Raw genomic sequence first — 24,942 nt, 5'->3', positions numbered from 1 at the left:
CCTCAGGGTGATGATAAAGGGAAGCCCTAGGACATCAGCTATGCAGGAGATAGAAACCAACCAGTTTAGATTAGAGTGAGAGAATAGAGGATTCCAATGATGCTTCCAACAGTGTCACTGAGAGGATATGTGAAATGTTAGAACATATGGAGAGGAGAGTCACAGTTCTTTTGGAGAATGTGGAGATGAATTAGAGATAGGCTTTTGAAAATGAAATAAACAACAAAATGAGGTAATAACTCCAGAGAAGACAAAAAGCAAAATGAAACAGACTGCGTACATAGCTCAGAGGTGAATTATATGTACACAGTCACAATAATGTAAGCACTTAAAATTGATGTAACGTTCAGTTGTGATTGTGATATAATTTTAGTGGAAGGATTGGGGGTACAGGAAGGGAGAGAGAGTGAGAGTCAGCTGTGTGTGTGTGTGAGTGAGAAAAAGAGAGAACGAGAAGTGCCCTTTTACCAGAGGTCCATAGGTAAAAGTTAGTAGGTCATATTGAAAATACAAAAAAAAAAAAAAAAAAAAGGAGTTCAAAGATATTATTTCTGGGCAGCAAAAATCAGAGGTAAGTCAAGGCATTGTTATATTAATTATATGCTGTTAAGTATTTTTTATTATAAAAATTATATACATATATTGCCTTGTTAAGCTTTTAAAAATGAATAGAAAAGAAAATAGCATATATATGTGCATATGAGACTGGAACAATTTCCAGTGACAAGAATGGTTTGTGTAGAAAAGCAGGCTAGCATTGCACTACTGGGTGTTATCCCCAAAGATACAGACGTAGTGAAGAGAAGGACCATATGCACCCCAATGTTCATAGCAGCATTGTCCACAGTAGCTAAATTGTGGAAGGAACTGAGATGCCCTCCAACAGATGACTGGATTAAGAAGTTGTGATCCATATATACAATGGAATATTACTCAGCTATCAGAACGAATTCTCAACATTTGCTGCAACATGGACGGCACTGGAGGAGATAATGCTAAGTGAAATAAGTCAAGCAGAGAAAGACAAATATCATATGATTTCTCTCATCTATGGAACATAAGAAATAGGATGATCGGTAGGGGAAGAAAGGGATAAAGAAAGGGGGGTAATCAGAAGGGGGAATGAAACATGAGAGACTATGGACTATGAGAAACAAACTGAGGGCCTCAGAGGGGAGGGGGGTGGGGGAATGGGATAGACCGGTGATGGGTAGTAAGGAGGGCACGTATTGCATGGCACACTGGGTGTTATACGCAACTAATGAATCATTGAACTTTATATCGGAAACCGGGGATGTACTGTATGGTAACTAACATAATATAAAAAATCATTTAAAAAATAAAATAAAAATAAAAGTAATTAGGATGACTGGAAAAAAAAAAAGAAAAGCAGGCTAGAGGAGTTGGTGGCAGAGTAGGTGGACACTGGGCTTGCCTCATCCCATGAATATAGCTAGATAACTATCAAATTATCCTAAATACTCCAGAAATCAATCTGAGTGCTGGCAGAACAAACTTCCCAACTAAAGGTAGAGAAGAGGCGACATCAAAGAAGGTAAGAATTGTGGATACAGAGTTTGGAAAAGAAACGGAGCATGACTGCTGTGGTAGGCAGGGAGCTGCGATCATGGAGAAGGACTAGAGGTAGACAAGCACATAAGAGAGCTCACAGGGAAAACAAATCCCCATAGTAATTGGCTTGGAGAGTAAGAGGTCCCAAATTTTGTGAGTTCTTGCAAACTATGACTCTTAAAGCCTAGAGTTTTAAAGGTCAGCATGCACGTGGCTCTGGGAGAGCTCAGAGGAAGGACATTGGGACTGCTTTTGGGGAGAAGGCAAGCAAACAATCAGCAGACATGTGGTGTGGAAATAGCAATCTGAAGAGCACCTGGGGCATACAGTGGGGAAGTTAGTTGCTCATCTCTTGGAGCTCATCCCAGAGAGAGAGCATTCACAGAGACCCTTCCAGGAAAAGGAACTGGCAGGCATTATTTCCCTCCCTTCAGCATAAGCACAGGGCCAGCTGGCAGAACCAGCACAGTACCAACACTTGCTTCCTAACTTGCTTACACCATGCCACACCCCCATGCTCTGGTAGAACAGCCACTCCCAGTCTTGCTTCAGTCCCAGCACGTCACCTCTTCCCCCAGAAGACAGGTCCAAACCCCTGCTCACATCGCATCTCCCGATATGGGCGTTTTGTGGAGCCTAGGTTTAGTAGCAGTGGTGACAGGTCTCATTTAAACAAACAAAATCAGGGGCGCTTGGGTGGTGCAGTCGTTAAGTGTCTGCCTTCCGCTCAGGGCATGATCCCGGCATTCTGGGATCGAGCCCCACATCAGGCTCATCTGCTGGGAGCCTGCTTCTTCCTCTCCCACTCCCCCTGCTTGTGTTCCCTCTCTCGCTGGCTCTCTCTCTGTCAAATAAATAAATAAAATCTTTAAAAAAAAAAGAATATTAAAAAAATAAATAAACAAACAAAATCAGAAGACAGAGAAATTTATCCCAAATGAAAGAACAGGCCACAGCCAGGGATCTAAGTGAAACAGATATAAGTAACATGCCTGATAGAAAATTTGAAGTAGTGATCATAAGGGTACTTACCAGACTTGGGGAAAGAGTCAAAGACATGAGTGAGGCCCTTAACACAGAGATAAGGAATAATATAGCATAGATTAAAGGCTCAATAAATGAAATGAGAAGCACACTTTATGCAACAAACAGTGCAATGGAAGAAGCAGAGGAATGAATTAGTGACTTAGAAGACAGAGTAATGGAAATTAATCAAGCCAACCAAAACAGAAAAAAGAATTATGCAAAATGAAAATAGACTTAGGGAACTCAGTGATTCCATTTGTGGCAACATTTGTATTATAAGAGTCCAAGAAGAAGAGAGACAAAAAGGGGCAGAAAATTTATTTGAAGAAATAATAGCTGAAAACTTCCTTCATTTAGGGAAGGAAACAGGCATCCAAATCCAGGAGGCACAGAGAACTCCCATCAAAATCAACAAAAGCAGGTCCTCACCAAGGCATATTGTACTCAAATTGGCAAAATGTACAGTGATAAAAAAATTTTTTTAAAGCAGCAAGAGGAAAGAAAACTAACTCACAAAGGAAAACACAAAAGGCTAGCAGGGGATTTTTCAGCAGAAACTTCATACAGAAGAGAAGAAGATAGAGAGTTTCCCAGGCAGATGAAAACTAAAGGAGCTTGTGACCACTAAATAAACCACGTAAGAAATATTTTTTATTTTATTTAAATTCAAGTTAGTTAACCTGTAGTATAGTATTGGTTTCAGGGGTAGAATTTAGTGATTCATCACTTACATATAACACCCACTGCTCATCCCAACAAATGCTCTCTTTAATACCCATCACCCATTTAGTCTATTCCTCCCAACAGCCTCCCTTCCAGCAACCCTCAGTTTGTTCTCTTAACTATAGAATCACTTATGGTTTGCCTCCCTGTTTTTATCTTACTTTATGTTTCCTTCCCTTCCCTTATGGTCATCCGCTTTGTTTCCAAAATTCCACATATGAGTGAAATCATATGGTGTTTGTCTTTGTCTGACTGACTTATTTCACTTAGCATAATACACTCTAGTTCCACCCAGCCATCCAAGAAATATTAAAGGGAACTCTCTGAGTGAGAAGGGGAGACCAAAAGTGACAGTATAAAGGTAGGAAACACAAAAGTAGTAAAAATAAATACTTCTGTAAAAAATCAGTCATGGAACTCACAAAATAAAAGTACATAAAGTATAAAAACATAAACCTAAAGCGCAGGGAGTAAAGAGTGAGTTCAAACCTAAACGACCATCAACTTAATATAGATTGCTATATGCAGAAGAGGTTATTATATACAAACCTAATGATAACCATATATCAAAACCCACTAATAAACATGCAAAAAATAAAGAGAAAGAGATCCAAATATACCACTAAAGAAAATAAGCAACCCATGAAACAGAGAAAGAAAAGAAAGGATCAGAGAAAATATTAAGAAACAACCATAAAACAAATAATAAAACAACAATAAATACATATCTACCAATAATTACTTTGTATGTAAATGGACTAAATGTTCCAATCAAAGACAGTGGATAAAAAAACAATACCCATCTATATGCTGCTTACAAGAGACTCATATCAGACTTAAAGACACCTGCAGATTGAAAGTGAGGGGATGGAGAAACATCTATCATGTAAATAGATTTCAAAAGAAAGCTGGAGTAGCAATACTTATAATAGACAAAATAGACTTTAAAACAAAGACAAAGAAGGACACTATATAATCAGGGGACAATCCAAAAAGAAGATATGACAATTGTAAATATTTATGCACCCAATATAGGAGCACCCAAATACATAAAATAGTTAATAGCACACATAAAAGAACTAATCAATAATATAATAGTAGGAGACTTTAACACCCCACTTACATCAAAGTACAGATCATCTAAACAAAATCAAGAAGCAAATAGTGGCTTTAAATGACACACTGAAACAGATGGATTTAACAGATATATTCAACATTCCATCCTAAAGCAGCAGAATACAAATTATTTTCAAATGCACATGAAACATTTGCTAGAATGGATCACATATTAGCCCACAAAACAAACCTCAACAAATTCAAGATGGAAGGCATGCTATGTATTTTTTCTGACTACAGTGTTATGATACTAGAAGTCAAACACAAGAAAAAAATCTAGAAAGACCATAAATACATGGACGTTAAATAACATGCTACTAAACAATGAATGGTTCAACCAGGAAATAAAAGAAGCAATTAAAAGTACATGAAAACAAATGAAAATGAAAACACAACAGTACAAACCTCTGTGATACAGTAAAAGTTGTTCCAAGAGGGAAGTTTATAGCCATACAGGCCCACCTCAAGAAGCAAGAAAAATCTCAAACAACCTAATCTTTTTTTTTTTTTAAGATTTTATTTATTTATTCGACAGAGAAAGAGACAGCCAGCGAGAGAGGGAACACAAGCAGGGGGAGTGGGAGAGGAAGAAGCAGGCTCATAGCAGAGGAGCCTGATGTGGGGCTCGATCCCATAACGCCGGGATCACGCCCTGAGCCGAAGGCAGATGCTTAACCGCTGTGCCACTCAGGCGCCCCTCAAACAACCTAATCTTACACATGAAGGAGCCAGAAAAAGAACAACAAACAAAACCTAAAACTAGCACAGGGAAAGAAATAATAAGGATTAGAGCAGAAGTGAATGAAATAGAAAGTAGAAAAAAAAAATCAGGAGCTGATTCTTTCAAAAGAATCAATGAAATTGATAAACCTTTAGCCAGACATATCAAGAAGAAAAGAGAAGGGAGTCAAATAAATAAAATCATAAATGAGAGAGGAGAAACAACAACCAACACCACAGAAATACAAATAATTAGAATATTATAAAAACTATATGCCAACAAATTGAATAACCTAGAAGAAATGGATAAATTTCTAGAAACTTATAAATTACCAAAACTGAACAGGAGGAAATAGAAAATTTGAACAGACTGATAACCAGCAGAGAAACTGAGTTACTAATCAAAAAATTTTCAGTAAACAGAAATCCAGGACCAGATGGCTTCACAGGCAAATTCCACCAAACATTTAAAGAAGAGTTAATACCTAGTCTTCTGAAACTATTTCAAAAAATAGAAAAGGGTTGAAAACATCCAAATTCTATGAGGCCAGTGTCACCCCAATACCAAAACCAGATAAAGACACCAGTAAAAAAGCAGAGTACAGGCCAGTATGCCTGATGAACATAGATGCAGAACTCCTCAACAGAATACTAGCAAGCCACATCCAACAATACATTTAAAAAATCATTCACCACGATCAAGTTGGATTTATTCCTGGTTTGCAAGCGTGGTTCAGTATTTGCAAATCCATTAACGTGATACATCACCTCAATAAGAAAAAGGCTAAGAATCATATGACTATTTCAATATCTGCATAAAAGCATTTGACAAACTACAACATCCATTCATGTTAAAAACCCTCAACAAAGTAGGGATAGAGGGAACATACCTCAACATAATAAATGCCTGATATGAAACCCCACAGTCAGCATCGTTCTAAATGGGGAACACCTGAGATATTTTCCCCTAAGGTCAGGAACAAGACAAGGATGTCCACTCTCACCACTTTTATTCAACATTATACTAAAAGTTCTAGCCACAGCAGTCAGACAACAAAAAGAAATAAAACACATCCAAATTGGTAAGGAAGAAGTAAAACTTTTGCTATTTACAGATAACATGGTACTCCAGATAGAAAACCTAAAAGACTCCACCAAAAAACTTCTAGAATTGATAAATTAAGTAGAGTCACAGGATACAGAATCAACATATGGAAATATGTTGCCTTTCTGTGAGCTAATGATGAAGTCGCAGAAAGCGAAATTAAGAAAACAATCCCATTTACAATTGTGCCAGAAATACCTAGGAATAAACCTAACCAAAGAGGTAAAAGATCTATACTCTGAAAGAAATTCAAGACAATGCAAAGAAATGAAAGATATTCCATGCTCAAGGATCGGAGGAAGAAATATTGTTAAAATGTTTATGCTACCCAAGCAATGTACAGATTTAATGGAATCTCTATGAAAATACCAAGAGCATTTTTCACAGAACTGGAACAAAGAATAAAAATTTATGTGGAACCACCAAGAACCTCACATAGCCAAAACAGTCTTGAAAAAGCAAAGCAAAGCTGATGGCATCCCAATTCTGAAGTTCAAGTTATATTACAAAGCAGTAGTAATCAAATAGTATGGTGCTGACACCAAAATTAACACCTAGATTAATGGAACAGAACAGAAAACCCAGAACTAAACCTACAACTATATGGTCAATTAATCTTTGACAACACAAGAAAGAACAGCCAGTGGGAAAAAGTCTCTTCAACAAATGGTGTTGGAAAAACTGGACAGCTACATACAAAGGAAAGAAACTGGACGTCTTTCTTATACCATACACAAAAATAAATTCAAAATGGATTAAAGACCTAAATGTGTGACCTGAAACCGTAAACATCCCAGAAGAGAACACGGAGTAATCTCTTTGACATTGGCCATAGCAACTTCTTTCTAAATATGTCTCTTGAGGCAAGAGAAACAAAGCAAAAATAAAGTATTAGAACTATATCACAATAATAGCCTCTGAGCAGTGGAGAAAATGGTCAACAAAACTGAAAAGCAACCTATTGGAATAGGAAAAGAGATTTGCAAATGACTGATAAAAGGTTAGTATCTAAGTATAAAGAACTTATACAACTCAACACCCAAGAAACAAGTAATCTATTTAAAAAGGCAGAAGACATTAACAGGCCAAGACACATGGAAAGATTCTTATCATCAGGGAAATGCACATGAAAACCACAATGAGATATCACCTCATACCTGTCAGTATGGCTAAAATCAACCACACAGGAAACAGCAGGTTTTGGTGAGGATGTGGAGAAAAAAGAACATTCATGCAGTGTTGCTTTAAATGCAAACTGGTGCAGCCACTGTGGAAGACAGTATGGATGTTTCTCAAAAAGTTAAAAATAGATCTACGCTTTGATCCAGCAATCCCACTACTGGGTATTTGCCCAAAGAATAAAAAAACACTAATTCAAAGGGATACATGCACCCCTATGTTTGTAGCAGCATTATTTATAATAGAGGAAATATGGAAGCAGCCCATGTGTCCATCTATTGACGAATGGTTAAAGAAGCTGTGGTATACACACACACACACACACGCACACACACACACACGCAGTGGAATATTATCCACCCTAAAAAAATGAAATCTTGCTATATGCAGCGACACACATGGAGTTAGAGAGTATAATGCTAAGCAATTAAGTCAGTCAGAGAAAGACAAATACCATATGATTTTACTGATATGTAGAATCAAGAAACGAAACAAATGAGCAAAGGGAAAGAAAGAGAGAGGAATTAAGAAACTGATTCTTAATTATAAAGAACAAACTGATGATTACCAGAGGGTGGGGGGATGGGTTAAGTAGGTGATGGAGATTAAGGAGTCCACTTGTTGTGTTGAGTACTGGGTGATGTATGGATTGTTCAAAACTATATTTTACACCTGAAACTAATGCAGCACTAACTGGAATTACGTATGTTAACTAACTGGAATTAAAAAGTTAAAAATTGGGCACGTGGGTGGCTCAGCCATTAAGCGCCTGCCTTCAGCTCAGGGTCCTGGGATCAAGCCCCGCATCAGGCTCCCTGCTTGGCGGGAAGCCTGCTTCTCCCTCTCCCACTTCGCTTACTTGTGTTCCCTCTCTCGCTGTCTCTGTCAAATAAATAAATAAAATCTTTTTTTAAAAAAGTTAAAATTTTTAAAAATTTAGGAAAGCATAAAAAATTCAAAAAATAAAATGGTTTGTGTGTCTTAATTAACTTGTTGTTTAGCTAATACCAAAAAAACAGAGACTACTTTTTTAAAAGTTACATCTTTCCCAAGACAGTATATTTTAGCGGTTACAGGACTCGATTGTGTTCTGCTGATGGTTGCTGTCAGAATTTTCTGTCTGTAGTAAAAATGGTCATGAAAGACTGGTCCTCTCTTGGGAAACATTCCTCTATTGAGATTGTCCTTGTTACTTATTTTTATGGAATGATGACAGTAGTAGATAGTGTTGTGGTTTGGTTTGTTTTTAAAAATTTATTTCCTCACTTGGCAAAATTTAAACTTGGCAATTCCATGTGGGTTCCCAAAACCTCTTTAGAAAATTTTCCTGTTTATGAAATCCAAAAACCTGGTAGTCACTAGATTAGATCATTTAATTTGGCTATATTGATTGTTTTGGATAAAATCTAGTTCCATTGGGTTTGTCTTTCCTTGCTTTGTCTAATCCATGGAAATGACAGAGAACAAATGTCATGCCTGGTGTTCTCTATAAATGTCAGAGTCCCCTAACGATCATGTTTTTACAAGTGTTTTGTAAAAAGAAATCTGCATGTTACCCACCAAACAGTTTTTTAACTGTATACTTTAACTTTACCATAATGTCCATAATCATCAAATAGTTGATCATTTTTCTCAGGTATTTAAACAGTACTGCATGCAATTTGTAAAGATGCTTAGAATTTGTTTTCCTTATGTTCTAAAATTATAAAGCCTCTTTATTATGGTATAAGCCTGGCAGTTCTTAACAAGTAAGGTTTACCAACAGGAAGGTGTGACAACTGATTATTGCAAGTATAATTGAGAACCTTCTTTGAGGTTATTGGTTATTGGTATATTTTTTCAAAAGAATAGCTTAACTATCTCAATCCAGATAAGTTTTTGGTAAGTAAATTACAGTGCCAGAGGATTAGGGTGTAAGAATTAAAAGCAAAATCAGGAGATAATTATAAATGAGTTTGAAAATCATGAATAGTCTGAATCAGGTCAGAGAATAGTTAAACGTCTGCTGAAGAATATTTTGGAAGTTAATCATAACTCACATGGAAGAAGGTGGTGATTCACTAAGAACATAGTTACATTAACTTTTCCCAAGCTGTCTGGCTCTAAGGATTGCTATATTAAGTTACATCTATATCATGTTTTTGGATACTAGTTTTTAGTGCCAACATTGGTTCGAGAATGGAGGGTCCTTTTAAAATATATATATACACAAAGATAAACTCCAAATGGATGAAAGACCTCGATGTGAGACAGGAATCCATCAAAATCCTAGAGGAGAACATAGGCAGCAACCTCTACGACATCAGCCACAGCAACTTTTTCATGACACATCTCCAAAGGCAAGAGAAACAAAAGATAAAATGAACTCGTGGGACTTCATCAAGATAAAAAGCTTCTGCACAGCCAAGGAAACAGTCAGAAAAACTGAGGCAGCCCACGGAATGGGAGAATATATTTGCAAATGACACTACAGATAAAAGACTGGTATCCAAGATCTACAAAGAACTTCTCAAGCTCAATACACAAGAAACAAATAAACAAATCATAAAATGGACAGAAGATATGAACTGACGCTTTTCCAATGAAGACATACAAATGGCTAACAGACACATGAAAAAATGTTCAAAATCATTTGCCATCAGGGAAATTCAAATTAAAACCACACTAAGATACCACCTTACGCCAGTTAGAATGGCAAAAATGGACAAGGCAAGAAACAATAATTGTTGGAGAGAATGTGGAGAAAGGGGATCCCTCCTACATTGTTGGTGGGAATGCAGGTTGGTGCAGCCACTCTGGAAAACAGTGTGGAGGTCCCTTAAAAAGTTAAAAATTGAGCTACCCTATGATCCAGCCATTGCACTACTGGGTATTTACCCCAAAGATACAGACGTAGTGAAGAGAAGGGCCATATGCACCCCAATGTTCATAGCAGCTCTGTCCACAATAGCTAAATTGTGGAAGGAGGCGAGATGTCCTTCAACAGATGACTGGATTAAGAAGTTGTGGTCCGTATATAGAATGGAATATTACTCAGCTATCAGAAAGAACGAGTTCTCAACACATGCTGCAACATGGACGGGACTGGAGGAGATAATGCTAAGTGAAATAAGTCAAGCAGAGAAAGACAATTATCATATGATTTCTCTCATCTATGGAACATAAGAACTAGGAAGATCGGTAGGGGAAGAAAGGGATAAAGAAGGGGGGGTAATCGAAGGGGGAATGAAGCATGAGAGACTATGGACTATGAGAAACAAACTGAGGGCTTCAGAGGGGAGGGGGGTGGGGGAATGGGATAGACCGGTGATGGGTAGTAAGGAGGGCACGTATTGCATGGTGCACTGGGTGTTATACGCAACTAATGAATCATCGAACTTTACATCAAAAACCAGGGAGGTACTGTATGGTGACTAACATAATATAATAAAAAATATTATTATAAAAAAAAAGAAAAAATAAAATATCTGTTGCAGTCTTTCCATCTTTCATAAGAATCTCACTTAATGAGAGTACCTCTTCTACCCAGGATACATATCCTCTTCTTAAGAGTGTCATTTGACAGGTTATGGCAAGCTCATTTGGGGAAGGACAAAGAAGAAAGTATGAAGCAGTGAATAAAAACATGGGTTCTGGAGTCAGATAGTCCTATGTTTGAGTCCCAGTTTTGCCACTTCCTAATAACTCTGTCAACGGGATAAGATTGCCAGATTTAGCCAATAACTATACAGAAAACCTAGCTAAATGTGAATTTCAGATAAATTATTTAGACATATTTATGCCAAAAAAAGTCATTCATTGTTTATCTGAATTTCACATTTAACTGGGCATCTTGCATTTGATCTGACAACCTACGGCATTCAGCAAGTAACAATCTGCCTTATTCCCAGCTTTGAGATCAATGGAGTAAATTATACTTGCAGAAGGTTAAGTTAAATAATGTACATAAGTGTTAAGTTCAGAGTCCAGCACATAGTAGCACTCAATAAATGTGACATATATGGAAGGCCTTCTTTCAGTTTTCAGACATCTAGCCTGGCATCCTAAAACAGATAGGGCTCTAGCCCTAAAATGTTGTTAGACATCTAGTTGGAGTTCTGTGCCAGATTCTAAGATCCTTGAGTGAAGAGTCTGCTAGTCTGAGTGGTCAGAGGCTTTGTACTTGGTCTTTTAAAATTTGGGGAGGAGGAATTATATAGCCCAGGCTAGTTAGTATACACAGAGGTGGGAATAGGAAGTGAATGCCTATATTTTTTAAGGAAATCAGAGGTCAAGGAAAAAATTGTCGAGGCTTTAGAGTCAAACTGCCTATGATTCCATTTTGAGATCTGCCACTTAGCAGCAGTTTACTTCACCTCTCTGCACTCTATTTTCCTTCTCTGTAAAATGGGAATAATCCCCGTGGGTGGTGGTATAAGGAGTAAATGTGTAGTTCATGTACAACCCTAGTAATAGGTCTTGGCACTTGTTAACTACTCAGTAAATGTTAGTTTGTTGGCACAATTTGTCCATGATGCCAAACTGCCAATTTGATTCAAAATAAGTGATTCTCCCAATGCCCAGCATATGTTTGCCGTGGGGTATTGCTTGGCTAAGGGGCATGGAATGAATAGAGTCTGGATATCTAAATTCAAGTGTTCTATAAAATCTGAGGAGGACAGGAGTAGACTGCATGTAACAAAAGTAGTATTTTTTATTTCTGTGTCACTTAACCAGAGTACAAATGGTTTCATATCATCTTCACAATTCGGTGAGGTAGGTGTTGTTATACTATCTTTACAGATGAAGAAAGCAGAGGTTTAGTGTTAGTGGCCTAAAGTCATAACAACTGATTCAAGAGGCAGGTTTGATATGAGTACACTGATTTCTAGTCCATTGTTCTTTTTTCTACGTTTGCTACTTCCCATCATAATCGTTGTATTAAAATTATCATTATTGAGGTCTTTGTCTTCTCAACAGTTTTTTTTTAAAACACTTGCTGTGGTCGAGACAATTTATGAGGCATTGTGGAGACTAAAGAGAGGCTGAAGACTTGATTACATGTGCAAGAAGTTTAAAATTGAGTATCATCTAGTTTTTCAGTTGAAGTAATGCATACGTAGTATGGTAAACATTTGAATAACACAGAAGATTACACATTGAAAATGCTCTCTCACCCCATTTCCCCAATCATCCTCTCCAAAGGCAGTCACTGTCAATGGTTTCTTCTGTATTTCAGAAATGTTCTGTGTAAGCATATATTTATATTTATATATACACACATATGCACTGTTTTGCACCTTTTTTCTTTTAACAATATATTCTAATATATCTACTTCATTTTTAGCTTAAATAACTTTAAATACTAATGGGTGACAATATATCTCTGCTGCTATTGTTAAAACTGTCTTATCCAATTTTTTATTTGTGCTTAAGGCATGCAAAAATGGGCCACCCTTCTCCCATAATTTAGGAAGATAGCCTGATACATCCCAAATCTGCCACTGCCATTACCTCAGTCCAGGTCACATCATCTCTACCCAGACACCACCAGTCTTTCTGCCACTTCCCTTGCTCTCTTCTAGTTCTTTCTCCACACAGAAACCAGGGTGAACTGTAAGAACATGAACTAGAGCAGGTTTCTCCTCCATGGTTGCCCAACACACACAGAAGTTGCTTGTTTTCTGGTCAAAAAGCCCTTTGTGACCTGTCTACCCATTTGCCCTTACCACAGACTTTCAGACCCACTATGCTGTTATGCCAAGGAGCTGCTTACCAACCTTCCCTTTATCTTTGTGTCACTCATATTAAATTCCTTGCATAGAGGTTTTCTCGTCCATCCAGTTGAAAGCTAGTCTTTTAAGTTACCTTATATTATATACCTTATGATAATTATCTGGAAGTCTACCAGAAAATGACAGAATCATCTTGATGTGTTTGTCTGTTTTCTTATTGCTTTATTGTCTGTTTCCACCCCCACTAAATCTAAGTTCTTTGCCTGTGTTTTTCACCACTGAACTTTTAGTGCCTATATCAATACCTGACAGCCTGATAGGTAGTAGAGACTCCGTTAATACTTATTGACTGAATAGATGAATGAATGAGTGAACAGTTTTAAGAAATTTGTTTATACTATTTGTTACAAGTGTTACAACTGTTATAGTCTACTATTGACGTTACAATAGGAATTATAGTCTAGTAGTGAAGAAGGAAACTATTTTGTATAATTACTTATACTATATATTATACTATTATAGAAAAATATCATTGGTAGTTATAAAAAGTAGTTTTAAAAAGTTACTTAAAATTTTTTTCTGATATATTAGCATGTTATAATAAAGGTAATAAATAATATTGGCTACATTTCTTTTCCCTTCAGTAATAATGAAGGAATGGTGGTTTCTATTTTAGCTCACAAAGATACGTTTGACAACAGGTAATCACGCAAGCCCCATGTTCCCCTCCTCCCCCTTAGAGAATCAAATATCTCTCTCTCTCTCTGTCAAATAAATAAGTAAAATCTTAAAAAAGTCCATGTCAGTTAGATGCTCACCCCCCACACTTTAAATTCTTAGATCCAGAAACTGTTTTCCTTCTGTGAAACTTTTCTCTAAAGAAAATACATTTAATATAACATCAGATATTAGATACTGTGTGTGTAAAAGCATCTTGCACATTGTAAATAGAAAGCAAAGTTAGTTAACTCTGTTAGCTGACTAATTATCCATTAGGTAAGGTTCAATCAGGTTTAGTGTCACATTTTGTCACTCTCACATAAGAGGCCCCTGAAGGCAGAGTGTATTTTATCTGTACCTAACATAATGCCACTCCAGCCAATAGAATGTTCTCAAAAATGTTTATTATGTGATGAATTATACATATTAACTATTCCTCAGGTTCCTTTTCAATAACAAAATCATTTTTACATCAGTTTTCTAATGTCTGTTATGGGTTTTTGCTGGTACGTCTACTCAGTTGAGTCAGACAGTTAATGGTTGGATATTTCTGCCATTGCTGGCTGGGTTTGTAAGTGCACCACAACAGAAGGTTCAAGTTAATTGTCCAAGGCATAGATTTTGATTCTGCTTACATGGTGGCTGGATCCAATAGATCTGACTATAGATGTGGAAAAAAAGAACTCAAAATAAATTACTTTATATTGAGCATGCTTCTGTCACCCTGAGTGAGCACTAGAGATGTATGTTTATGTTGTTGCTTGTGAATACATGTTCTTCAATGTAGTGCTCTTTAAACTTGGGTACATGAAAACTGTCTAGTGGGTTTGGGAACACAGGTGGCTTAAAGGGAATCAATTCTGAGAAACTCATCTTTAGTACTTCTCCCTAAAATGGATCTACTGTATGAATGCCCTGTGGTCAAAGCTTCAGGCTATTAATTCTTTTTTACCTCTACTTGACAATTGCCTTCTGCCATTTAAAAAAAGGAGGAGGGGTTAGCTCTCACTCATAATCTTATTTGGTATATTGCATACATGAGAAATCCTCCAGAAATAGAAGGGGAAAACAAAACATCTATTCTAAATACTGATTTTATGGAAGCCTCTAATGGGGGGGAGAGTAATGCAATTTTTCAATATTATTTTAAGGCACAGAGAAGAAAATAAAAATAGAACGCCATTGCTTTAACATATTTTGAGTTTCTCTAAACAATTGAAAATTCATTTGGATACTAGTTTTATCATTAGTTTTTAAATAATGTTTTTTCTTTTTAAGATTTTATTTATTTATTTGACAGAGAGGCAGCCAGCGAGAGAAGGAACACAAGCAGGGGTGGGGGAGAGGAAGAAGCAGGATCCCAGTGGAGGAGCCTGATGTGGGACTCGATCCTAGGACTCAGGGATCACGCCCTGGGCCGAAGGCAGACGCTTAACAACTGAGCCACCCAGGCGCCCCATAAATAATGTCTTTTTCAAACATAGTCTTTCTTTGATAACAACTTCCAGAGTAGTGCATATTTAATTTTACACTTAAAAGTCTGCTTGATCTGAATATCTGCATGAAGCAGCATTGTACTTGGAGTAGATAGCCCTGGTGTTAATGCTGTCATAATTCTTCCTGGGTACAAATTTCATTGTGGTCACTGCCTGTCTCACTAAAGGAAATTGGAAGCTATCCCATTTATTCTTTGTACTTTTTATAATAATTGAAAGAACACATAGGAAAAAAATTATTGGAGTTTAGAGACGATTGAACTAAAATACATGAAAATCATAGATTGCAGAATGTGCCTCTCTGGGGCAGGGTGGGGGGGGAAGGAAAGAGAGAGAGAGAGAGACAGAGAGAGAAACTCAACAATGGATGGTAATGGGGAAAACGTCAGAGAACCACCAGTGGGCTGTCAGTGATGGTGTTGAGCCTTGAATAAAATGGCATTTTATCATCTCAATGAGAAGCAATCAAAAGTTAGGAACAAAGACTTAAAAGTAAATTTAGACCAAGATACCTTGATCTCTGTAATTTAAGCAATTTACTTTTGCTTTCTCATTCTTAAAATTTAATGAGCTTCAAATTTGAAGAATCATTCTGTCCTGTTTAGTCTCAGTGGAGGCATTTGATTGTTGTCTAGCTCCTGCGTTAAGTTGCAGGAATATCATTTAAAGAAATAATTGGTAGCTTTTTATCTTGATGAAGTCCCACAAGTTCATTTTATCTTTTGTTTCTCTTGCCTTTGGAGATGTGTCATGAAAAAGGTTGCTGTGGCCGATGTTGTAGAGGTTGCAGCCTATATTCTCCTCTAGGATTTTGATGGATTCCTGTCTCACATCGAGGTCTTTCATCCATTTGGAGTTTTCCTTTGTGTATGGTGTGAGAGAGTGGTCAACTTTCATTCTTTTGCATGTAGCTGTCCAATTTCCCCAGCACCATGTATTGAAGAGACTGCCTTTTTTCCACTGGATGTTTTTTCCTGCTTTATCAAAGATTAGTTGCCCAAAGAGCCGAGGGTCCATTTCTGGGTTCTCTATTCTGTTCCATTGGTCTATGTGTCTGTTTTTGTGCCAGTACCATGCTGTCTTGGTGATCACAGCTTTGTAGTACAGCTTGAAATCCAGCAATGTGATGCCCCCAGCTTTGTTTTTCCTTTTCAACAATTCCTTGGCGATTTGGGGCCTTTTCTGGTTCCACACAAATTTAAGGGCTGTTTGTTCCAGTTCCTTGAAAAATGTCATTGGTATTTTGATTGGGATAGCATTGAAAGTGTAGATTGCTCTGGGTAGCATGGACATTTTAACCATGTTAATTCTTCTGATCCATGAGCATGGAATATTTTTCCGTCTTTTTGTGTCTTCTTCAATGTCTTTCAAGAGTGATTTGTAGTTTCTAGAATATAGGTCCTTTACGTCTCTGGTTAAGTGAATTCCAAGATAACGTACGATTTGTGGTGCTATTGTAAATGGGATGGATTCCCTAATTTCTCTTTCTTCAGTCTCGTTGTTTGTGTAGAGAAATGCAACTGATTTCTGAGCATTGATTTTGTATCCTGCCACATTACCGAATTGCTCTATAACTTCTTGTAGTTTGGGAGTGGATTCTTTTGAGTTTTCCATATAGAGTACCATGTCATCTGCGAAGAGAGACAGTTTGACTTCTTCTTTGCCGATTTGGATACCTTTTATCCCTTTTTGTTGTCTGATTGCTGTTGCAAGGACTTCTAGTACTATGTTGAATAATAATGGCAAGAGTGGGCACCCCACATGAAAAAATGTTCAAAATCATTAGCCATCAGGGAATTTCAAATCAAAACCACACTAAGATACCACCTTACTCCAGTTAGAATGGCAAAAATTGACAAGGCAAGAAACAACAATTGTTGGAGAGGATGTGGAGAAAGGGGATCCTTCCTACATTGTTGGTGGGAATGCAAGTTGGTACAGCCACTCTGGAAAACAGTGTGGAGGTCCCTTAAAAAGTTAAAAATTGAGCTACGCTATGATCCAGCCATTGCACTACTGGGTATTTACCCCAAAGATACAGACGTAGTGAAGAGAAGGGCCATATGCACCCCAATGTTCATAGCAGCTCTGTCCACAGTTGATAAATCATGGAAGGAGCCGAGATGCCCTTCAACAGATGACTGGATTAAGAAGTTGTGGTCCATATATACAATGGAATATTGCTTAGCTATCAAAAAGAACGGTTTCTCAACATTTGCTGCAACATGGACGGCACTGGAGGAGATAATGCTAAGTGAAATAAGTCAAGCAGAGAAAGACAATTATCATATGGTTTCTCTCATCTATGGAACATAAGAACTAGGAAGATTGGTAGGAGAAGAAAGGGATAAAGAAGGGGGGGTAATCAGAAGAGGGAATGAGCCATAGAGACTATGGACTCAGAAACAAACTGAGGGCTTCAGAGGGGAGGGAGTTGGGGGAATGGGATAGGCTGGTGATGGGTAGTAAGGAGGGCACGTATTGCATGGTGCACTGGGTGTTATACGCAACTAATGAATCATCGAACTTTACATCAAAAAAAAATAATAAGGGGCGCCTGGGTGGCTCAGTTGTTAAGCGTCTGCTTTTGGCTTGGAGTCCTGGGATCAAGCCCCACATCAGGCTCATCCACTGGGAGCCTGCTTCTTCCTCTCCTGCTCCCCCTGCCTGTGTTCCTTCTCTCACTGGCTGTCTCTCTCTCTGTCAAATAAATAAATAAATAAAATCTTAAAAAATAAAAATAAAAAAATAAAAAGATAAAAATAAATTTAAAAAAAAAAGAAAAGAAAGAAATAATGGTAGGTACACCTGGGTGGCTCAGTCAGTTAAGTGTCTGCCTTCTGCTCAGTTCATGGTCCTGGGATCCTTGCTAAGCCAGGAGCTCCCCCTGCTTGTGCACTCACGCACTCTCTCTCGCTCTCTGACAAATAATTACATGAAATCTTAAAAAAAAAAATGAAGAAATGATTGGTAAACTTGCAAAGCATTGGTTTTTAGCAAAGGGTTCATGTAAGTCTCAGGAGTAGAGCATTTAGAAATATTCATATATTTACTCAACTGGGAATCTGGTTCAGTAGATCTCAGATGGGGCTCAATAATCAATATTTTAAAAAAATTCCTTGACTGATTTTGGTGACCACTATGGTAAAAGATTATGTTTTACCTAGGGACCAACTCTGGAAATATTTCTGAAATATTTCTGAGTATTTCTGAAGTCTGAAATCAAGGTGTCAACATGCTGCACTCCCTTTGGAGCATCTAGGAGAGAATCCCCACCTCTTCCAACTTATGGTGGTTGCTGGCATTCCTTCACTTGAGTCTGTATCCAATTTCTGTGTCTATCCTCACATTGCCTTCTCTTCTGTCTTTCTTAAATCTCCCTCTTTCATCGTCCAGCCCAGATACCCTCCCCATTTCAAGATCATTAACTTAAATTTGCAATCTTTTGCTATATACAGAAATGTTTACAGGTTCCAGGGATTAGGACCTAGACGTCATCTGAGGGTCCATTATTTAGCCCACCACAACTGGTTATCACCTCACTGCATATAATATATATGGGATACTGTGACCCAATAAGGTTGATTTATCCCCCAACTATCAATCTGTGGCCAATGGGATATAACAGCCTTTCATGACAATGTGTTTGCCCACAAACCTTGCTGTCTTGGAGCTAGGTCAAATAACCCCTCACATAGCTAGGGATGAATTATTTTCCTGAGCTATGGACTACATCTCCAGTTTCAGCCATTTATATGGCAGATACCTTTAGTGGTAAGTGGACTGAGACTATAGGATTAGTGTGGCAAAACCAGTCATGGTCACCAACAACGGCATTTCAAACATGTGTCCTAGCAACAGTGACTTTTGTTGAAAGCTCATTCTTTAGAATATTACAGTGACCACCACTATTCAATGTATCCTAAGGGAGGCACAAGCCTTGTTGCCTTTTCACATGGGTCTTGGCAAGCCAGGGATTTACGGTGCTGTAAAGTTTGGTCTTAGGAGAGAATGTAATTAGTTTTAGTTAGCTGATAAGGGAAAATGTAGTTAGTTGAATGAATATAGTCAATTTATTTCTAAGAAATGTGATTTCTGAGTCAGAGTTTGTGAAAAACAGCTATTGGACCTTGAGAGAAGTTAATTAACATTGGATTTCATTTTCTTTAATCTATAAAAGGAAGAATTTGTTTTATGATCTCTAAGGCTACTGTCAGCTGTGAAATTCCATTTTGTTGTTTCTTGAGTGGAAATCAGAGAGTTTTTACAATTTGTCCTGAAAACAGTATTATTACCAAAAGGCTTGTCCCTATGCCATTGCTGAGCAGATACAAATATGATTTCAACTTGAAACTTTCTTGCTTGTATGATAGGTATATAATAGTATTTTGGATGAAATAGTTGATAGAAAAATTCTGACGGTCTTAGGATTCTGACTTGGATATATTTTATATTATTGTAAACTACCTTTCCTTGGGCTTTATGTATAGTGTGTTCACACTCAAAAAGTTAAATACTTTATACCAATACAGTTAACTAAGATTGAGAGTACATTTTCACTTTTAGGTCTTCATGCCTTAGTTCCTCTTTACTGAGTTTTGTGGTGCTGTGGAAACATCCAAGTGCATCTGACATATGGAGCTAATGTTTACAAGAGTTCACACAGGCTGAAGATAAACCCTTAGGCTCACCCACATTTAAGTGATAAGATGAGGAAAATGTGAGTCATGGGGATTATCCAAAGAGTTAGGAGAAAATTCAGGAGACTGTATTGTGTCACAGAAAATAAGGAAGGGAATATTTGAGAGTATTCAGTGCTGCTGACAGGCGAAGTGATGCAGGAACACTGAAAAGTGGCCTTGAATTTAGCATGAAAGAAGCAGATGCATTTATTGTGATCAGTTTTTAATGGAGGAAGAGGAATGAAAGCAAGATTGCCTGAGTTGAAGAGAAGACATTAAGTGGAGGTATGAATTGCAGAAAGTTCTCTCAGAAATTTGGCTAAAATAGGGGCTGAGGAACAAATGGTGGTAACTAAATTGCAGAAGTGGGGTTTGGAGAGACTTGCACATGTTTGAAAGCTAATAGAAAGGAGCTAATAAAGGAGGAGATGTTACCACAGAAAGGGAAGATATCAGGACCAGTTTTAGAGGTTTAGCCTTGTAGAGGTGGGATATCCCTTCCCTTACCATCAGAAAGGCAGAAAAAATAAATGCTGTTGCAGATACATTTTAGGGAAGATGGCAAAAAGTTAAAGGAGGCTCATGAATGAAGTCTCTCCTGAAGTTTGAGATGGTGAATATTAATGGCATTAATTTGTGCTCTTGTTTAGTTTTCACTATTAGTGCTGAAATAGTCACATGCAAATGGAGGAGGCTGTGAAGGTCAGGAGGATTACACTAGTGGCTGGGTCAGTGCTACCCCTTCTTTGATACATAACCCAACCTCCTTGACTTCAGGGCTGGGCCCAGTCATTATACCTCATCTTCCAGCCACATGGATTAGTCCGTGGGGAGTACAGGTGATCTAAACCACACCAGTTAGAATCTTTTCAAATTGGAGTTAGGAGGAAAACTGTTTTATCTTGTTAAAAGACAGAAAGGATGTAAATGGGTGTTGCTTGTTGTAGACATGTTTCTTGTGTAGTAAAGAAACAAGGAGTGGAAATGTTTAGGGTGGAAAGAGAATAGTTGAGAAGAGAGGGGGAGAGTTTTAAGTGCGTGTGTCCCTGAGGCCAGCTCCATCCATGTCTTTTTATGATTTGGCTACATAAACTATCAGGTCCCCCTTATGCATAAGGTAGCTAGTTTAGGTATTTGTATTTGAAACTAAAGAAACCTTAACTAATGTAGGGGATATAAATGTGGAGAAGTCAGAGTAGGATTGGTTAAGAGTTTCAATGTTTCTTTTTTAGGTACAGCAGAGAGGCAGTGGGACAAAGAATTTAAAGATATTACTAAGAAGAAGACCAGTTGATGTGATAGAGCATGGGGTCTAGGCTGCACAAGAATGGAAAGGATGACTATGGGGCTAAAGAGGAAGCAATTCTGAACTAAGCTAAGTAGGTAAAAGGACAGGAAGTTGTGATGGAGGAGATATAAGTGTTAGATGCAAAACATATTTTCCTTTTTTTAAGAAAAATAATGTGTCATTATAAAGCACCAGAAAGATTCAAGAAAATCCCTTTGTAATTTTGCAGTTGAAAAGGATAAGGATAACATCCACTTTTTAGATTTGTCATGTTATAATATATACACTGGGAGAGGACTACAATATGGCAAGTTTGTTGAATTTTACATAATACTTTTGTTGCATGATATGCAGCTGAACAAGAATTTTCTGTTTTGGAACTCAGTACCTTATTAAGAAAAATATTCTCGTGAGCAAAAAATTTGAAAAACTTGTTCCAGGACAGAATTGAATGTATTAGAAAATTTTTAGATGCTTAGATATCATTGTCAAGTATCTACCTTTATGAATAGATTTTTTTAATCTTTACTACATTGTTCAATCACTCTAGGTGAATTTGAGTATGATAGTACATAAAGAACCTTTAATGATCTGTCTCTTTTCAGTTGCAGTTTCTCAGCTCACTATTACTTGTGAGTTCAAAATGACAAGTAATGGAGCCCATTAAAAAGGCATTTATCCAGCAAGAGTCTGCTGAGGCTTGAGTTAGACGTCTCCTCTCTCTGCACTTCTAAATAAGTGCAGCGTCATGAGACATTTAAACAATAGGTTGTTGTAGTTCTTCAGTAAATTTGAGTTCCTCAAAAAGCACATCTAATTTACAGCATGGTCTTTGTGCCTCAATTTACCCTTTATTTTAATTTGATGTTCTGTCAGTTTTTATATTTGAGGACACATTTTATCATGTCCTGTTAATGATGAAATGCCTCCTAATTTTTATTAGCTTCATAATTATCCAGTATTTAAACTGACTGTTGTAGCCACCCTGTAAAATTCCCACAGAGTTTGTGAAAATACTGGCTAAGGATATATGAATTAAATCTTAAGTAATGTAAAATCTGTAACCTAAATATATTTGTACTGAATCTTTGGTGAGTCGAGTTGGTCCAAGTTCTCCTTTGAAGAAAAACATTCCAACATCATTATAATGTTATGATGCACATATCCTTTTCTTCAGCATAATTTATTGTGGTTATAGCTTTTATAGCTTAGAGATATAGCTTGTGGTTATAACTGTTATAGCTTAGAGATTTTTTTTCTTTTCCGTCTTACTCAAAATTAAGAAAGCACAGATGTGGAGCAGCATTTTTTGGGTGGTTGTCATAGTGGAACAACTTGATTACAAGGATCTTATCTGGGAGAATCAGAGAGAATCAGGCTGACTGTCATTATTGTTATCAAAGGTCTAAAGAAGTTTTCTGTCTTTCTACTCCACCACCTCACGCACACCAGGGTAACACTCACTAACTGTAAAGCACAATTATGAAGTTAGACTGATAAAAATTGCATAAGTCATTGATAAAGAAACTGTGAAATTATTCTAAGATGGTTTTCCATAACATAGGTTCAGTCCCCCTCTCATGTATCTTGCTCATTAAAATGTTTTGAAAACAGTTAAATTTATTACATCAATGAAAAAGGCATGCATACTTCAGTATCCAAACTAGTGAAACTATAAGACTGTGTTTTGAATAAGAAAAATAGAGTACATGGTCTAATTTTAATCATATTCTAATATTTTACCATGGTAAAATGTAATACAGTGTTGTGTGTCTTATTTATAAAAGCCATTTTTTACTTTGTGCAAAATCTGTTTCACAAAATGCTGCTTACCCTGTGCTTTTTGCCTCACCTGTGTATTCCTTATCTTTCAGAGCCAACAGGGTGACCAAGAAGGGGCTTAGGAGTTGCTTGCTGACTCAGTCAAGCCTTTTGGCTGTGGTCGTTTGCTGAATTAAAAATATTGAACAGAATGAAAAGAATAATTCCATCTTGTTTTCTCTCTTTACAGGCTCTGTACAACTCTATTAAGAATGAGAAGCTTGAATGGGCAGTGTGAGTATGCTAGATGTCAGCATTTTAATAAATGAACCACTTGTTCTTTTCTTTCTTTATGCTTTAAAAGTGATCTTAGAGAAGGATTAAATATGCATGGCCAAGTTCTCATTTTATACCAGTGTCTAACATACTTTGTATAAAACCTAAGCAAACCTTGAGTATCCCATGTCTTTTTCTTGGTACCCAGCATGCTCCTCTTTGCTTTTAGTCTAGTTGCTTTGCCTAGAGACAGTTATCTTTTCAATGTATCCTTTTAAAAAATAGCATTCTAGAAGAAAATCTGATAAAATCATGTTTATTCCAGAATCCAATACAATTATTTTGGTATCATCTACTTGTTTTAATTCCCTGCTTCCTATCATCATAGATCAAGGTTTTCCAATTCTTATTTCCAGTGACCCTAATCATACCAAGATATTGATAAACTTGAGAAATGATGGATTAAATAAGCTAAAAAAATTTTTTAAACTGCAGAACCGCCAGGAGTGTGTACAATGCCAATCTCCAAGAGAGGAATCAAGTTTGCAATGTTTTCTGAACCTTTCAACAATATAATGTAGTGTTTCAAAGTACATACTTTGGGAGATACTATTATAGATAAATTATATCTAATCTGATGTAGACCAACAATACTACTCTTGCTGAACTTTCACCGATCAATGACGCAGTTAAGAATTTAACTTAAAAAAATTGTTACTAAAGTTATTCATAAATTAGGTCAAAATAATGTTTTTTAATGGTACTACATGTGAATTTTATTTTTGATTTTCACTGATATAAAGCATTCATAAATATTTTTCTACCATGTGACCTAACATGGCAATCTGTAATGAACTTTGGTTTATAGAATCAGAACTTAGGGCATAAATCTTATTCTTTCATTTGTACATTGGAAAAAAAAGTGGTTTAGCAATTGACTACATATGTCTCACATATAATATGCTAGAATGAATTTAAAAAAAAAAATACTATTAAACTGTTCCCACTGTAAAATCATATGGTACCGTTTTAAATTAGGGATTCAGAGTTTAATTTGGGACTAATATTTTCAAGTACATGTGATGGGTCTATATTTATATACATCATGAGACTCAAAGTGTATCATTTCAAGGAAAACTCATTAAGCTAATAAGAGTTCATGGCCTATCCAAAGTGATCGCTTTTGGACTTCTCTCTCATGAATGAAAGTGGGTGTCTTAGAAAAATTTCATAAATGATATACTTAGAATCTTGCTGAATTGTTAAAAGCATATCCTGACCTATGCAGAATATCTCCTCTAGCTAAAATTAATAAAAATGAAGCATAAATATATTAATACTAGGTAAGAGAATATTTTTCTTTTATAAAGTTATTTTAAAAACCAAATAAATGTACCGAGGATCTGTTTTGTAAATCTAAATTTTTGATATATTAAATTTGTTACAGTAGGTTTTATATATATTTATGTGTAATGGCAATTTGGTGCAAGAAAGTATCTTTTTTTAAAATGCTGGTATAGTTAACATAGAATGTTATATTAGTTTCAGGTGTACAATATAGTGA

General features: G+C 36.8%; 1 protein-coding gene across 7 annotated transcripts in view; it reads left to right on the top strand.

Annotated features, from left to right (window-relative positions):
- PSD3 (pleckstrin and Sec7 domain containing 3) overlaps positions 1-24,942 on the top strand; it is a 701,003-nt gene that overhangs the window by 466,714 nt on the left and 209,347 nt on the right. For all 7 annotated transcript variants that reach the window (XM_087856333.1, XM_087856334.1, XM_045779175.2 and 4 more), the window contains one exon: positions 23,353-23,396. In XM_087856333.1, the coding sequence (XP_087712459.1) occupies positions 23,353-23,396 (44 nt within the window). The remainder of the gene's footprint in view (positions 1-23,352; positions 23,397-24,942) is intronic.

This window comes from Ursus americanus, chromosome 27, assembly GCF_024610735.1.
Source record: "Ursus americanus isolate L20-20 chromosome 27, mUrsAme1.1.p, whole genome shotgun sequence".
In the NCBI taxonomy this organism is placed as follows: domain Eukaryota; kingdom Metazoa; phylum Chordata; class Mammalia; order Carnivora; family Ursidae; genus Ursus; species Ursus americanus.
This window is presented reverse-complemented; position numbering and strand designations above follow the sequence as displayed.